Source organism: Morone saxatilis, unplaced genomic scaffold (assembly GCF_004916995.1).
Source record: "Morone saxatilis isolate NCDOM2014 unplaced genomic scaffold, NCSU_SB_2.0 Contig0, whole genome shotgun sequence".
NCBI classification, from domain to species: Eukaryota; Metazoa; Chordata; class Actinopteri; family Moronidae; genus Morone; species Morone saxatilis.
Genome location: NW_023339650.1, coordinates 17,199,247 through 17,216,282, shown reverse-complemented (window position 1 = coordinate 17,216,282; position 17,036 = coordinate 17,199,247). Strand labels below are relative to the sequence as shown.

The 17,036-nt window shown below is 41.9% G+C and overlaps 3 protein-coding genes across 4 annotated transcripts in view; 1 reads left to right on the top strand and 2 right to left on the bottom strand.

The window, feature by feature from the left end:
• Nucleotides 1–1,175, bottom strand: part of LOC118324677 (isoleucine--tRNA ligase, cytoplasmic-like) — an 8,010-nt gene extending 6,835 nt beyond the window's left edge. The window contains exon 1 of the mRNA XM_035657125.1: nt 1,036–1,175. Within this exon, the coding sequence (XP_035513018.1) occupies nt 1,036–1,175 (140 nt within the window). The remainder of the gene's footprint in view (nt 1–1,035) is intronic.
• On the top strand, nt 1,073–5,593 carry LOC118332043 (kelch-like protein 34). 2 transcript variants are annotated; one of them, XM_035667290.1, is made up of 2 exons: nt 1,073–1,220; nt 1,897–5,593. In XM_035667290.1, the coding sequence occupies exon 2, from the start codon at nt 1,973–1,975 to the stop codon at nt 3,695–3,697; it is 1,725 nt and encodes a 574-aa protein (XP_035523183.1). In that variant the 5' UTR covers nt 1,073–1,220; nt 1,897–1,972; the 3' UTR covers nt 3,698–5,593. The 2 variants fall into 2 exon arrangements, with proteins under 2 accessions (XP_035523183.1, XP_035523102.1); XM_035667209.1 differs by lacking the exon at nt 1,073–1,220 and having other exon boundaries at nt 1,237–5,593.
• A 1,310-nt stretch (nt 5,594–6,903) lies between these two features.
• Nucleotides 6,904–17,036, bottom strand: part of cnksr2a (connector enhancer of kinase suppressor of Ras 2a) — a 42,248-nt gene continuing 32,115 nt past the window's right edge. The window contains exons 18-24 of the mRNA XM_035657113.1: nt 16,461–16,528; nt 16,149–16,249; nt 15,341–15,559; nt 14,096–14,237; nt 13,614–13,838; nt 12,687–12,874; nt 6,904–9,489 (exon numbers count right to left, since the gene is read on the bottom strand). Of these exons, the coding sequence (XP_035513006.1) occupies nt 9,292–9,489; nt 12,687–12,874; nt 13,614–13,838; nt 14,096–14,237; nt 15,341–15,559; nt 16,149–16,249; nt 16,461–16,528 (1,141 nt within the window). The 3' untranslated portion in view covers nt 6,904–9,291. The remainder of the gene's footprint in view (nt 9,490–12,686; nt 12,875–13,613; nt 13,839–14,095; nt 14,238–15,340; nt 15,560–16,148; nt 16,250–16,460; nt 16,529–17,036) is intronic.

The window sequence follows — 17,036 nt, the reverse complement described above, 5'->3', positions numbered from 1 at the left end:
GTATATTTATGACAATATAGAAATAATCAAGCACCAGTTTAATTGAGGGAATCACAATTCTTTCATGGAAAATGGCTTTCTAGTCAACATTACCAAACAAGAACAGGAAATGCTTATGTAGCTTAAACGTACTACCAAATGCACTAAAACATGCAAACATCTGATAAACTGATAAAAAGCTAATGAGTTATTATTTAATTAGATGAGTTTCTTTTTAATCTTAGAGACTGCTAAAAATCATTTTCATTACTTCCAGACGTTCGTGCACAGGAACCCATTCGGTACAACCCAAACACAGGAGCAGGGCGAAGATGACCTCTTCTTCCCCCATCAATTAAAGATGGCCAACTCCATGGAAGTGCTTAAAGGTAATTAGTGGATGAAGAGCGGAAGAGTAAAGTGATCTGTGTTCCACAACAGCCGTCTGGTTCAGGCAGACAGGTCATATTAGAGAGGCAGAGGGCAGATTTAACAGGGACACGTTCATACACTTACAAGCACCAATATCACCACATGTCCACCCACACCCACACACACACACACACACACACACACACACAAACACTCTCATCTCAGAGTGTGAGCCAGCGTCGATACAATAATCATAACTCACTACGAAATGTACGTTGCAGAGAACGCTGCAAGGACTTGTAAGTGTGCAATAAAGTGATGTTTGCATATTGATGTGTGTGTGTGTTTGTGTGTGTATCAGGCAGACAGTAGCACACTCTCACATGGTAGCTCAACATTAATCAGATACCCGTAAACACGCTGGACAACTTGGATCCTGATACTGGAAACATATCCATCCTTTATTGTTTTTCGCTCTCTGGCTCCCTTCACCCTCTCCTGTCTCTGCATAAAAATAATACCATGACATCAATCTGCATGATTTTGAAGCAGCACAGGTCATAATAAGGTTAAATGCCTCCCAAAAGGGCACGGCTTACTCTAATACCAAAATGCTATGCTCCTACTTTTGACACTTGTGAAATCTTTGACAGCTTGGCAAAACTTCCCCGGTTTGATATGCACCTCGTGCTGAATCCGCCGAGCTGTGTCTGTGTTTCTATTCCTGTCACCATGGCGATGAGGGCACAGATAGGTGCCGTGGCAACCGTGTCCTGGAATCTTGGTTCGTAGACTCTAGCAGCTGTATTTACCAATGAGTTCATCCGCCGGGATAGACACTAAGATCCTGCCAGGCTCCATCTCTCTCTGTATGTGTGTGTGTGTGTCTGTGTGTGTTTATCGATGTATCTGCTAGCTGGCCGGGTTGGTGTGTGCATGTTGGATGCATTTATTTGGGTGATACTCCCTCCCGGACGCAGAGAAAAGGGCAGAGGGCGAAAGACAAAGCCAACAGAGCTGGGACATCACAGAATGAGACAAGAGGCTTTGGGACGGACTACATTTAAGGGCCAAAAAAGGGGGTGGGGGCGAGGGGTACACAGGATTGTGTTTGAGTGTATGTAGTGGGCAGTTGTTAACCTTCTTATCATGGTGTCACATGCCCGTCGCTGGAGACAGAGCTGGACAAAAACACAAATGCAGAGACCTCGACTAAGGAGACGCACTTTACTCTCTTTTCTTTTCCCCTCATTTCCTGCTCCATGCTTTCAGCAGCCTATTATCTTGTTCTCCTGCTAACGTCTAACTCTGTTTTTGTCAAACGTTCTTTTGTGTAGCTTGTCGGCTGCATGTTTTTTTGACAACGCTCACTGCTGCCTGTCCTGTGCTTTCTGCTTTTAATGTTTCTTCCTCTTACTTCCTGCCTCACTGCTGCTTTCTCCTACCATCCAGACTAAGCCTTTTCTTTAACGTGCTGCTAATCCACTTGTCTTCTCACCTTCTAACCTTTATTTTCTCCTTGCCTCCTATCTTTTGGATGGATAGCTACTCCATTCTCTACAGTTCCTCCCAAAGAACCGGACTTCTCTCCGGCTTCCAGCGCCTCCGCTCTCAGAGAAAGATGTGTGATGTCGTCCTAGAGGCTGGCGGTGTATCTTTCCCATGTCATCGTGCCCTTTTGGCCAGCTCCAGCGAGTATTTTTGGGCTCTGTTTGGAGAGACTACCGCGGAGAGATTAGCGGACTCCATTACCCTTCCGGCGTTAACACCTGAGGGTTTAGATGCCATTTTGGACTTCCTGTATTCTGGCTGGCTGAGTGTATCACCGTCTACACTTCCTGTCGTCTTGGAGGCGGCCAGGTACTTGCAGGTGGAGCCGGCTGTGTCAATATGCGAGCGCTTTATGACTGATGGTTTAAGCGCTGAGAATTGCTGCTGCTATGCTAACTTGGCCGAGCATCACACCCTCTCAGATGCACTTGATGCCGCCAATCAAACCATCGCTATGGAGATGGGGACATTGCTACAGGAAAGCAGGGATGACCTTCTCGGGCTAAATATCCAATCACTGATGGCGGTGCTCGATGCTGACGAGATACCTGGTGTGAAGGAGGTGGATCTCATAAAGGTGGCTCTGGATTGGCTGAATGAGAACGGGCCCCTCCCTCTGCTGAAATCAAATCTTCTGCTGAGTCGCCTGCGCTTCGGATTGGTTGCCCCCTCTGACCTCACCAATCAAAGCCACGCCCACAGAGCCATGGCCACACCTCTAATCAGAAGTCAGCTGACTCGAGCATTAGAGTACCATAGGCTAGGTCCAGCTCAGCCAATCAGACAGAGCAAACAGTCAACGCTCAGGGTGTCGCCCAGTCGTGTGCTGCTTGTGGGTGGAGGATCCAGCCCTGATTGGCCAGAACAAAAAATGCTGGCGTTTGATCCCAGAAGCAGGAAGTTTTCATCCCTGGGTTCCAGTCTCCCACTGCGACTGAAAAATCACTGTGTGTGCTCGGTGGGAGGTTTCCTCTTCGTACTCGGAGGAGAAGAAGTGAAAGAGGGAGACGAGGATGGGAAAAAGTCTGTCACCACGGCAACATCCAACCAGGTGTGGCGCTACGATCCTCGCTTCGACCACTGGGAGAAGGTGGAGTCCATGCTGGAGAGGCGGGCGTGGTTCACCTGCTGCGTGGTGGAGGATTTTATTTATGCCATCGGGGGTCGACAAACACAACCAGACAGCGACACACACACCTCTGTAGCTTCTGTCGAGTTTTATGACATGGCTACGGGAGCATGGAGGAGAGGAGCAGCGATGCCTCGCCCCCTTTATGGCCACGCTTCTGCTGTGCTTGACAACTGCATCTACGTTTCAGGTGGTCTCCCAGTCAACCAGGGAAGCATCCATGGTAGTAACCATGGCAATAACCAAGATGACCATAGAGAGTGCAGCAGAGAAGTTCTATTCTGGGACCTCAAAGGAAGAGTCTGGGAGAAGCGAGCGTCCATGTCCATCGCCAGGTTCAGTCACCGCCTGGCAACCGTCCACCGCCACATCTACGCCTTACTGGGAATGTACGAGCCTTTCTGCGATATCGAACAATACGATTCACAGTCAGACCACTGGACCCGCCTTCGACCGCTTCCCATTGGCTCCTTCAACTATGGAATGGTGTCGACGCCGACCGGGAATCTGCTGGTATTTGGAGGGAGAAGATGGAGCGACGGACAGGAGGTGATAGTGAAGAGCGTGTTGGAGTATGATACAAAAAAAGATGGCTGGAGAGAGATCTGTCAGCTCCCCAGACCTCTCACTGGGGTTGAGTGCACACTGCTGCCCCTGCCAGACTAAAGTGCACATCGTGTAAGAAGGTTTTTACACGAAAGTGTGAACATGCCTCTCATCAGTGCAACGCAGCCTCAACGCGCTGAGAATGAAGCACACATATTGAAATAATGGTGCGATAATATCAGAAATTGTACCCTCAATTTTAATGTGTTTGTCATATAAACAACAGTTAGGTTTAGTGAACTGAAAATAGTGGGTTTCAGACATGAAAGAACAAAGAAGAGGAAGACTATCCGTCACAGTAGACAGCTTTGCAGACTGTGTTGGGAAATGAAACTGGGGGTGTCAGAGATTACACCACCATCCCAAACTCAACATTTTAACTTTCAACCTTACTAACTGGCCTGGATTTCAAGATGTTTCTGGACCTCATTAGAGGAGAACAAGATGTGCATTGTATAGGAACATATTTCAAACAAGTTCAATTTAAAACAAGTAGAACTTTACTTTTGTCTCGCTGAGAATTAGATGAGACACACATACATACACATTACCTATTAAATGTAAAGCTAATACCGGGAGCTTTGCTTAGCATAAAGCACATGACCTCCCATATGCCTTAAACTTGCATTTTTTAACCTTTTGGTTTTTGGGTGGATTACACTAATCACATATGTGTTAGTTAGTGAGCTTTACAGGTGCTCAATGCAGATTTTTTTACCTCTAGACAGAGCTAAGCAAGATGTTTTTCCCCTTACAGGCCTTTATGCTAAGCTCAGCTACTCTATTGCTTCGTAGTTCAACATTTTAGTAATATACTATTATTTCTCTTTTGGCCTCAGCTACAACCAGGACACAGCTTAGTTTAAGATAAAGCACAGTAACAGCAGTAATAAGCTTTGAGCGCTAGAGCACCATAAATGACAAGCAACCACCAGTGAGAAGTGATACAGGGCCTACATGTTTTTTTATGAATGATATTCCTGTGACTGAATGTGCCAATGTTCTGCAAAAAGGAGTAAAACAAGAGCTAAGGAGAGAGATAAAAGGGGATTTTGAGAACAAGTACAGAGGAGAAGTAAAGAGATTTAGTGGAAAGAAGGTAATTCCTGCACAGATGAGTTTTCAAGAGGAGGTTGAGCCAGATAGCAGAGGAGGCTATCACACATAAAAGGGAATAGAGAAGAGGTCAAAACAGGAGATAAGGTGATGGAGGTGGAGGAGGACAGCTTTGAAATAAAAACAACAGAAAAGCTAAGCTGAATAGTAGATAAGTTGTAGATAAAAGTTCCATGCATGTGACATTCCTATTTATTGACTAGAGATAAATAATATATTCTATAAAGTAGATATATAGGCAAACAAAGAACATTGAGTGACCTTTTTCGTGTTTTCCTGTTTCACCCATTTCCATCTGCACTGACAGCCCAAATGGACAAAGTAAAGCTGCAGAGTAGAAAAAGCATTAGCAGGAAATCATATGCACGATTTGTGGGTAAAAGCTAGGTAACCTGCTGGTTCATTATTCATGAACTTTTATGCTTGTATCTTCCATTTAATCCTGAATGCATACTGCGCTGTCTGCATTACATTATTTATTTAACACGTTTTATTATGTCTGAAGGAAATGTTGTATTCGAAATTAATTGCGTGTCTCATCATACTTGGCAGTGATTACTGTCAATGAAAACAGCACTCAACTCGGGTACTAACTTCAATAGTTATACATACAGGCACCTTGAAATATGTTATATACAAATCATGGTGTGTAGACTTTTCACTTGCCTTACTGTCCAAACATTGTTGGAATTTAATGCAGATTTTTAGCAGTATTGTACAATTTAACATTCCAAGTGGTCATCATCATGAAATAATATATATGTATTATGAATTCTCATTGATCATGAACCACTGGAAAAATTTAAATTAAGAACCAATAAAACTGAATTGCAGAAGTGATAAGCTCCAGTGTCAGTGTCTCAGGTTCAATAACCTGATCATTTGAACAAAGTATAGCATCGTATGTTAATGTCTGGCAAACATTTTCTCTCTTTTTTTACAGTCTGGTTTATCGAACAGTAGCTGCAGGATTGCAGCTAACATAGCTAAAGCAAGGTGGGCTATGCTGCTGCAGATTTTACTTATTAATTTATTAATAGTAGTTCATATATTCTAGAGCAGGGGTGCCCAGTTTTTTTCCCTTGGATGGCCAAAACTGAAATGTAATGGTGGGCCACGGGCCAAAAGTAAGCACCTTTTGTGTTGTATTATTAAGATACAAAATGTTACTAAGATCCTAAGTTTGGGCAAATAAACACTAATGGTCAAATTTGTGTGACTGACAAGAGGTGAAAATTAGCTTTGCTTTCAGTGTGAACGCATATTGACACAAACATTTTAAGTTCTTAGAGTCTTAATGTTGGTCCCTTCAGCAGAGATATTCCTTGTCTGACGTTTGTTTATAGTATCCCCTCTTCTTCTGATTTTTAATTCACTAGCATTGAATTTGTTGTCCAATAATGTTTTCACCGTAGCCAGGCTTCTATGCATATGTAGCAGAGATCTTCCAAAACATTACCAAACAAAAGGCAAATTAATGTGCATTTCTATCCACTACCGTTATGCAAATAAGATGTTTCATAGAGATACACAGCTGAGGGCGCATATTTTCCAGTCGGATTTTCCCATAAAGAAGAGGCCACAACAAGGTGACGCAACTGAAAGAGCCCCAAATGATGGAAAACGATGTAGAAAACATGATGGAAATATAACATTTCTGTGTTTTATTACAGTCTCCTCATGGCTCCACACAGGTCAGATGTTTCTGTTTTGTCTCTTCAGTGGACGTTAAGTAACACGCTTCCTGTATGGCACTTTTTATGGAAACACACCTAATCTAACAATGTCAGTTCAACTGCAACTACAGGACTGTGCCAGTAGTTGTTTCTATAGCAACACAACACTCAACTGAAACCAAGTGCTGGTGTCAGATTAGTCACTTTTTGCTCAGCTGTGATTGCAGCATTAAGGGAAAGGGCCAAGGATTAGGATTGGTCAGTTGGGAGGAGAAGCAGAGTTGAGTTTCTACACCAGAGGATCTGTGTTGGTGTGTTGTGGACTCTCTCTCTCTCACTCTGCCTCCCTTGTTGACAGAGATGACGCAGCAGCTGTTACCGGCGCTCATCGTCCCTTCCCCAAGTCAGCCTCCTCTCCTTTCTCACCGTCCACCGCCACGAAAACAAACCACAAATACACCTTCCTCCAAATGACCACACTTTATTGATCCACCCTCTTCTTCCAAACAGAACACGAAGAATGATCACGTAAATAAATACTGTTATTTTACCATAATTTATAGATTCAACATTAAACAATCTTTACTCAACTGTCCCAAAAAAACCTGATAGAATTAGAGAACATCATCCAAGACACTTAGTTTGCACTCTATAAAGAGAGATCTACTGTATCTAGAGATTTCAAACACAAAAACAGAAAAAGGAATATTGTGTTTATCTACAACAAAGACATGCTACTACAACCAACCACGGGCAGCAGCATAAAAAGAGCATTCAAACTGTATTTATTGTTTGTTGTTTATTGGCGTGTGTGTCTCGGTGTGCGTGTATTTATGTGTACGATTGCTTTCATAGTTTTGTGCAGTGTCTCTGAGTATTAAGTCATTTGCCAGCAGCATACAAATATCAAACTAATATATTTTTATTAGATCCATATTTCAAATCTTATGCAAATATCTCCTCATATTCTCTACGTGGCATGCAGGATACAGAGCCTCTGAGGAAAAATCCACCCGTAGGAACTATTACACTGTTATGTAACATATAATCAATCTGTGATGTTTGGAAAGTTTCTGGAGTTTTTTGTGATTTCCCCTTTTTTTATGATTTAAATGAGATTTTTTTTCTTTTTTATGTCTACTTTTCTACGGTAACCTTTCACGAACTTTACCACTTGTGGTTGACTCATACACTTGTAGTTGCCATGGTGACCGTATAGCAGGTGTTATAGTGATGATGGCCCATTACGGCTGCTGAAAGTCAAAAAGAAAAGGAAAAAAGGTCCAAAAGCTAATAGCAAGAATCCAGTCTCCTCTTTGGAGGTATTTCTTGTGTTCACAATGCCTAACATGGTAATAAACTGCCTTTTAAAATAAAATCATTTAATCTGCACATCAAACAAACACCCGATCAGTCGAAAACAACAGGGAAGGTCAAATTTCCTCCATTCTTAAAGCTGCAAATTCTAGCACAACAGACTCTTTCTTGGAGGATAGGTAAGGTAGGTTGCATTTAGAAGTTCTGCTGAAGTAAACTTAGAGTTAATGCAATCAGAATAGGGTATTTTTACATTACAATTTGTTTTGTACAAAATTGCATTTTGTATTTTTACACAGAACAAGGACTGTGGATTTTGACTGTTACACTGAAATTTAAGAATGGATCTCTTTGCAGCGATTATGGACGAGATTGGGGAATGTTATCAAAGATATATACAATATCATGTTTGAACATGAGCTGGTTTTCATGAAGATGAAACAATAATAAAAAAAATAATAATGAAGTGTAACTGAAGATGTTCCATGTTTCTGTCAAAATGATTTAAAAGCAATTTTTAGGCCTAGAGATAAATTAATGAGGTCTAATGTAAAATTAAATGGTATCAACAATTATATTTTTAAGACAAGACTTTTGATTTGCAGTGACATCGCCGGAGGCAAAGTGTTCTGACAGTGAAGATGAAATCAAAGCATGACAGGGAGCTGACAGGGAAACTGGCATCGTATCAGTTTTGGGGCAAAAATAACAAGAAAATGCGACAACGTGGGCTCAACTGGCTGTTTGAAAACAGTGTTAAAGTGTTTTTAGGGTGGACTTTTCCTCGTGGATCCTATTCCAGAGGTGTGCATGCTTCAGGTCCAGCCCAGCACAGTACGTAATTCTACCAAACCAGCACAAACAAAAGTCTCTAAAACAAGATAGAAACTGAATGACTAGTCAGTTTAAAAAAGACCTCTGCTAACTGTTCTCTGCTGTAACACTCACTGTACAGAAAATATCATCATAGACATCAAGTATAAGGCTTGATACAATGTATATGTCACTCGTGGCGGTCTATGTGACATTGTGCAGTCAGTATAAACATGGCACAACAAGCAGGATGAAATATTGTTAATGGCGGCTCATGAAGGAACTATTCTGAGATCTCTGTCCATGTCAGGAGGAGCAAACCGATGTCCAAGGTACGTTTTGTTGCTTCTTTATATATGGCGTTTTCCATGAAGAGTATTTAAAGAGCACATAAGCAAACATGTAATATTTAAGAATCTCTTTATTGTCCGCCCTCAAGCCAGCTGGAGTAGGCATAACCAATCAGCTTGTAGATTGATGTGACAAGAGGGCCACGCAGGCGTCTCCTCAGAAAGCTGTCATGTTGCACTTGTACACTGCGGCTGCTGAAAGCGTATCGGGATGTGAAGTCAAGTTGTCCCTAGTCTCCTCTCTTGACAAAGTCCATCACTGATCGCAACCCTGATGCATCAAAACGCTCCGCTGCAGTTCAACCCTTTCCAGAACCAGGAGATGAGAGCAACTTAAGCTTTGTGTGTGTGCGTGCGTGAGTTTGGGCGTGTGTTATACTCGTCAGACGTGGGTCTCGATGTAGGAGTGTGTGTGAGAGAGCGAGGGGGTGAGGGGCGGGCCGGGGTCTGATTCAGCGGTCGAGTCTGGCTCCTGAGAGAACAGCTCCTGATAGGCTCTTTTCCACTCCTGGAACTCTGTCGACGACAGCTGGGGATTGGCCAACAGCCTGTCAATCAGCGCTAGCTCCCCCTCCCTGTCCTATGGGGGATGCAGAAACACAGGAGGGGCTGGTCACTTTTTAGATCATTTTAAACCACTAAGCTTTAAAACGCAGACACACGTGAAGCAAGACACACACTTAAGGGGATACATTAAGTTTGGGGGAGATTTACACTAAGACACTAAGAGCATCCATTTGTGTTTAGTAGATTATTTGTTCTGGTTTTCTAAGACGTCATGTAAAACGTTTATCGCTAAATGGTAAGTAAGGACGCCTTTATAAACAGTTCAGAACTTTTAATACATTGCATTATTAATAATGAATAAATGCACCAATACTTTTTTAGATATGTTAATAATAAGAACATTGTTTGGGTTGGGAGGTTCTTAATAATGACCCTACAAATAAGACTTAATAGATTATTGTAAGCAGCTTTTATTAATGGCTTATAAACATTTGTAATTGAAAATGACTTGCTCAAATAAAAGGAGAATCCTGTGACTCTTTATTAATACATTTTGTTAATAAATGTGTCTTCGACGTCCATTGAAAAGCTCCAAAAATCTCCAAATATGGGGATTCTGTATTTTTCAGATAAACTTCTTAAAGAGCAAAGGATCCTTTATGTGCTGAGGAAATTCTCCTACATTTTAAGTGTACTAGACTACCTAAAGTTACCTAAAATGATCTGCAGAGGCATCGTCACAAAGCTGAAAACATTTTTATTAGCTCATGGAGATACATTTTGGAGATACATGGATTTCACAGGACAGCGACATTACTGGTTGTTAGAAAGTCTTATCATAAAGCAAGAAACACATGACTGTTTATTAATGACTTACTATAACTGCAGACTTGGTGGCTTGAGTTGTTCTTCATGGCTTATAACTGATCTATAAAGCATTGGTAAGAATTAGAAAAGCATTTATTGACCATGAATAAAGCCATTAATTACACTTTATAAAAACATTCATAAAGGGTCTCTTACCTTATTCAGTTTAGATAAAATATTTCCTCTATTTACATAACAGCTAACTATGATTAACTGACAATCACTGTTCACTGGATCGATATCTGAATTAGTCAGATATAAACTTGGCCGCATTAACTACAGTGAGTTACTGATATTTTTTATTTTGTGAAAAATCATTGGATTTGGATAAGCACATTCATAATGGCAATAATAAATATAGCATATAAAACCTCTATCACTATTATTGTCTGCTACATCAGAGACGTTCTACATCACTATAGCAATAATGAGTTAAGAGTACAAATCTTCATTTGTCATCTAGCTTGTTGTTTTTTTCCTACATAAAGATACAGAGAAAATCTTTGTTGTTTCCACAGCAACCCCTGCAGATGAGTTGATGCTGCCTGAACACACGAATACAACCTGATTTCTGGTCTACCAGGGTCACATGGATGATTTTGGTGTCCACTGTATGCTCTCAGGTACATTTCATCCCAACTCCCCCCAAAGAAACTTGGTGTATACCTTTAAGAGACGCCAGACAGGGAACAAACATGTAAGCTCCTCCACCCAACCTGTACCAGCAGACACGGGCAGCCAAAGCCACAGACCCTCGCAAAAAGCTACTGCGGCTACACACACAAGCGACAAAGACCCCCACGCCCTCGCCAAACATCCCCGCCTACGTACACGGAGGAAGCAACAAAGATACAAACTCTAGAGACAAAAAAAAACAGCCACAGCAAAAAGAACCATTCACAGGCACCCAGCCCAGAAACATAACCACTGCTCATATAGCATAAAGCCACAGATGGCTGTTTGACAAAGCGCTGTAGAAAAGACTCAAACCGAGGAGACAGACTGGGACAGGTGACAGCACTCAAACTAACAAGACAGATATTTTTACAGCATGTGTGTGTTTATATGTATTTATGTGTGCATCAGGGTCAGAAAGCCATGGTGCATTACAGCTAAAGTGCACACGGAGGCTCCCTCTCCAAAAACAATTAGGAGTGCCATTTTATCCATTTCACCCTGCTCACATTTAATGTGGTTAGGTGCATTCATGTGTGGATGTGATTACTGTAAACCAATGGGCCAAGAAAAATACACTATAACAAAGGTCATTCTTCAGTCCATAGTGGATAAGAAAAAAAATACATTGTGATTGGAAAATGACGACATTTCAGTTTAGCAAATGAAAGTGGGTTTGATCAGAAAATGCAAACCTCATACAAACTAAACCAATCATAACTCTAAGGGGTGAAAGAATGGCTGTGAACAAAGAATGCAGAAAAATTGCACCATCTTCCTTTGTAAGAATAGCAAATGAACAGTGGGATATCAGATATGAGTGAGCTATGAGGTATAGTGCAGTTTAAAGTTATAATCCTTAAGATTTGTTGGTTTTGGTTTTCAGCAATAGCCATTTAGTGGATTTACATTCAGTAATTATCTCACTTTAAAGGAGCTCTTGTTAGTGACGGGGTCCGCCATTACGGCACTGGATTCATATTGCCTTCACATGCAGAAGAGATTCACAGAAAACAATGCAGCTTGTAATCCAGAGCTGCCATTTGTATTTAGCTAATTGATAACAGCTTCTAGCTTCTAGCGTCACTGCTAATGAAAACCAAACATTTCCTACTGCTGTAACTTCACATTAAAAGTGTTCAACTGGTGCCTGCCTACCTTTTTTTGTGGCAGTTACAGAAAACACAATGTATTTGTCACTAAGATTGGTGCTGAAAAGAATTGTTCATCGAAAATTGTGTCTGCAAAACAAGACAATGGTGATTTTTGACAACAGATCAGGGTCGAATATCGCAGGAGGTAATGGAACAAGAACAAACAGCCGCACCTCCAACTCTTTCTCCTGTTACCGTGTTGTGCTGTTGTGTGAAAAACTTCTTGAGCAGCAAGAAATCATAAATCGCAGTTGCAATTATTTTACTGTATTATTTTACTTCTTTATTTAAAAAAAGTGAATTTGTTTGGCTGCACTGTAAACAGATGTTATATTGCTAACAAAGTAGCTGCTCAACAAGCGTAGTTTTGAACCCCACTTGGTGTCGCCAGATCATCCAGAACGGAAATCTTAAGGATTATGACTTTAATATAAAACAAACCTTTCAAGAAGAAAAAAAACTGCAAGAAAAATATAGTTAAAAAAGGACTGTACTCGGTGTACCAGCTTTTTTATGTGTGCATGATATTTTTGTGTGCACGTGTCTTTGCATGTGCATTCACGTGTGAACCAACCTTCAGCGTGGACGTCAGTATGCGGAGGCGGTGCAGACGATCATTGAGCTGAGGGTCGGCGGCCCGTCGGAGGAAGGACTGCCTGAACTCTGACTGACCTTTCCCCTCCGACCCGCGGCCGAGAGGACACACTCCGCCCTGCTCGCATGCCCGAAACAGGTCGCCCAGGGATGCACCCTCGCTGCCGCCTTCACACAGCCAGAGAAAAAGACAGAGTAGCACACTTAATGGTGATTTACACCCTCCTTCACTCTTCTAAGATTTGAAGTTAAAGGCTAAAGGGCTGTCAGAAACCTGATTAGGTTGAGTTATGTCTCAGAGCAACCACTGGAGGACAGCAGCACACACCTTAATACCTCCACTACACAGGATAATGACTTCTATTAGTCATAGAAAGATTAATAATGATGATAAAATCCTGTTCTCTCTTTCCCTTCAGCTTCAGGGGTGTCCTCTCCACTTTTATTCCCTCTGCTTGGCGAATTGAAAGAGAATGCACATGATTATTATATTTCATTGTGCATATCTTTGTTGCTCTCTCTTGTTGACTATTTTGGCACTTTTCTTTCAGTACGCCGCTGGGCTCACCCAGGCAACCAGTGTCTCATTAGCCTCATTAGACAGTGTATGACTGGAGTGTGTGTTAGCCTGCTAGATTTAAATGATGATGATTTAAATGGAAATGTGTCTGCCTGAGAGCGTTTTTATTTCTGGCACATAACTGACGTCAACGTCTTCACCTTAAAAAGAAATATTTCGGTCTCTGGTGGCTGTCAGTCAGTGTAAGACACATTTTTCCTTTCTGCTCTTACCTAACGTCAATCCACCCACACATTACAAAGCTACATGTATTTGCTTTGTGCTCCTTCACCCCCTTGCATGCGTCCGTGTGTTTCGCTCTACATGTATGTTCCCAACTACACTCACCGTTGTGTGTTTGCTGTTCTTCTTTCGCAGGGGGCGTGAGGAGTGTGTGTAGGTTGCTGTCTCGTGGCAGTGTGAAGCTGCGGGGTTTCCCTCCCTGTGTTGCCATAGGAATCAGCCTCTGCATCGCCATGGGCAACGGGACATTCCTCTGTGCAGGAAGAGTGTAAACGGCTCCGGCCATCATAGTCCCGCCCCCTGGACCGGGCTCAGCAAAGACGGCGTCCTCTGTAACGTAAAGAGAACATAAGACAAGGAATAAGAAACAGTTACGTTGTTCTGTAAAAAACGAATGCAGCGTCACTCATTTTTAAAACAACAAAATATTACACACACATAACACACATGTACAAGTATTTATTTTTGGGAAAAATTGGATTCCTGGCTTTGTGACCTGGATGTAATGGTAATACTCTGTCACCAAGATCCAGTAATATATTGATCAACTGGGTGGATCCATAAGGCATCCGGTTTATTTGCGTTACCTAATGGTCCAGTTTGTAGGTAGTGCAGTCCAGCCTCAGTCAATGGGGTCTCAATTAGGTCCTGCCAGGATCGTCTCTGAGATGAGGAGGAGCGGCCCGGAGACCCTGTCTCACTGCTGCCTCCTGCGGGACTGGAACGGTACTACAGGAAACAGAAAAGTATATTATTTGTGCATTCATGTTTCTGGGAAAGTTTTCCGATTGGCCACTTGAAAAGAGCAAAATCGTCCATGTGTCGCCAGTGGATCATGGTAACGTTCATTGGGATCCGTGCTACCTCTCAAACAGCTTATTGATAAAAAAATGATGTACTTGACATGAACGTTATTTATCACAATGTTCTTTACTTCACTTCCCATGAAAGCCAAGTAAAGTTAAGAGCCTGGCACCTTACAAAGCTTTTTCTATAATTTGTAAGAATTTTAAAAACTCCTTTCCCAAACTCCCAGAAGAAGTGAATTTATAGAGAGTAAATAAACAAAATAAAAAAAACAAATATAAAGACCCACCAGGGGCCCCTTGAAGTTTGAATAATTCATAACAGTCAAACACTAGAAATTGGCTGGAGGAACAAACAACATACTGAGACTTTGCCAATCTCAGATTCTTGTTAGCACTGGGACTAAAAATGTAAATTTTGTCCAGGGGGTGGTGCTGGAACAAAAGCCATTCAAATCATTTCTAAGGTAATTAAAATCAAGAGTCCCGACTGGTAGGATGAATATAATCAGCTACCTGTGCGCCAATTATGACATTACATTGTGTGCAAATGTGACATTTTAGCCTGCAAACACCCCGAGAGCAAAAACATATTCCTGTAACTGCAGTGGAAACAAGTTGGGGGACAATTTTTCTGTTTATGTAAGTCTTTGATACCTTTGGAAATTTTGGGAAGTACACTCAGGCTAGTAAGCTGGTTAGCTTAGCATAAAGACTGGAAGCTAGGCTGTAAAACCACAATTTGATTTTGTTAGACTTTGGCTTTTGCACAGAATAAACAAACGAGATCAGTGTACATTAGAGATTTTGGTTGCTAGATTTTGTTACCTCTAGTCACAGCCAAGCTAGCCGTTTCCCATTGTTTTCAGTCTTTATGCTAAGCTAAGCTATTTGTCTCCTGGTTCCTGACTGGTTTCAAGTCAAGAACCAGTTTAATGATCTGGGGACCATGAATATTCACAGTAAAATGAATAGAAATCAAGCTTTTACTTTGAAATATCTTGATTTGGACAGACTGACACTGACCTCTACAGGATCACATCTGTACTGAACGTCGCTGCTGCTGCTGCCCCCTGGCTTTCTCCCACTGTGTGTGGTGCCTCCCCCTAGCGGACCAGGGTGGTACTGCGGCTCTGCTGCCACCGCTGGGGGCTCGCTACAGAGGAAGTCTTCCTGGGAGGAGCGAGAACGAGACGTCTCCGTGGAAGACAGTCGAGTGGTTCGGCCTTCCAAGTAGGCACTCATCTGACAGAGAGAGGAAAGAGTAAAAATCTGGCAGGCGTCATTTGATCGACTCGTCTCATTCAACTGTAATGACAGACTTGAAAAAGGGACTTCAATCCGGTGAGGCAGCCAGATGACTTCCAAGGAAGCAGGGTGATGATTGAATAAGTATTTGAGAAAGAGACAGGAAGACAAAGAAGAGGAGATGAGTGTTTGGACATGAGTGGGAATGAGTGTGTTTGAGTGTTTGTAGAAAAGGCAAAAGAGTCTTTATGACAAGGATTTTCAAATATTATTATCTGAACAAATTAGCAGCCTGTGTGTCTGGTATCTTAAACGTGTTACTGCTATTGTTTTGGCTTTTCATTTTATCCCAGGCTAAAAAATACACGCCCAAAGACAAAGACATTTAATGTGGAGCAAAGCAGCGGGAGCGCCAATTATAGCATCAATTATACCAATTTTAGCCCCACCACTCCCTGTAGGCTACATTGGCAATAACTTTAACTGTTGAAATGGACTGCGGAGGAGCACTGAGCATGATTTTTTCCTTCAAGTACAGTGCATACTTTATATGAGCGTGTAATACAGTCGTGTGTGTGTGACTCACTGATGGAGGCCGTGGGTAGGTATCGTATGGAGGTGGGGGACTGTCCTGTTTGGGGCTGGAGGTGGTGTCCTCCTCATGTTCACTCTCACTCCAGTAATCTGCTGGAAACCCACACACAGACAGTCAGAAACACTATCTATCCATATCTATCTATCTATTCATCTATCTATCTATCCATATAAATACCATATGAAGTATACTGTCCAAAAGGAATAGGAGTATTAGTACTAGTGTGTTTGGTACTTGAAAAGATCATCTTTCCGCAACCATCTGCTGAAGTTCCCTTCAGCAAGTCACTAAATGAACCCTCACCCTGCTCCTGGCGTATCCTCTCTCGCTCAGCGTAGCCCACAGCGGCCATGTTAAGACGACTCAGCCATCTAACAGAAGGAGGCAACACCTCAGGTTCAGAAATATGGATTTATGACATAAACAAAAACCGATAATTAAATGTGAAAAAAGACAGAAGGAATATGTAGTAATATATACACAAATAAACCACAAACACCCTCTAGATATCACGACAGGAAAGGAATAATGAAATCACATGACATCAACATTGACCACAATCAAATGTAGTAAGAGAAAGATTACATTCAAAGGCTACTACAATGGACAGTTAAAATTGATGAATCCGTACCAGAGATATTGTATTTTTGATTCTAGCCTTCTTCCTTGTCAAAATCTGCTGCCTACAATCCACCAGCGGTGGCCGCATGGTTAAGGGATGTTTTATTTTTTCTTAAACTTGAAAAATGTGTAGCCTGACTGACAATTATGAAACTGCGAGTTTAAAGCCTTGTTAACCAACTGGTGTCGAAATGTGGGCATGCAGCTGTGTGCTTGTTCTCAATGTGTAGATCCTTAAACTGTTCTGAAGAACTGTGT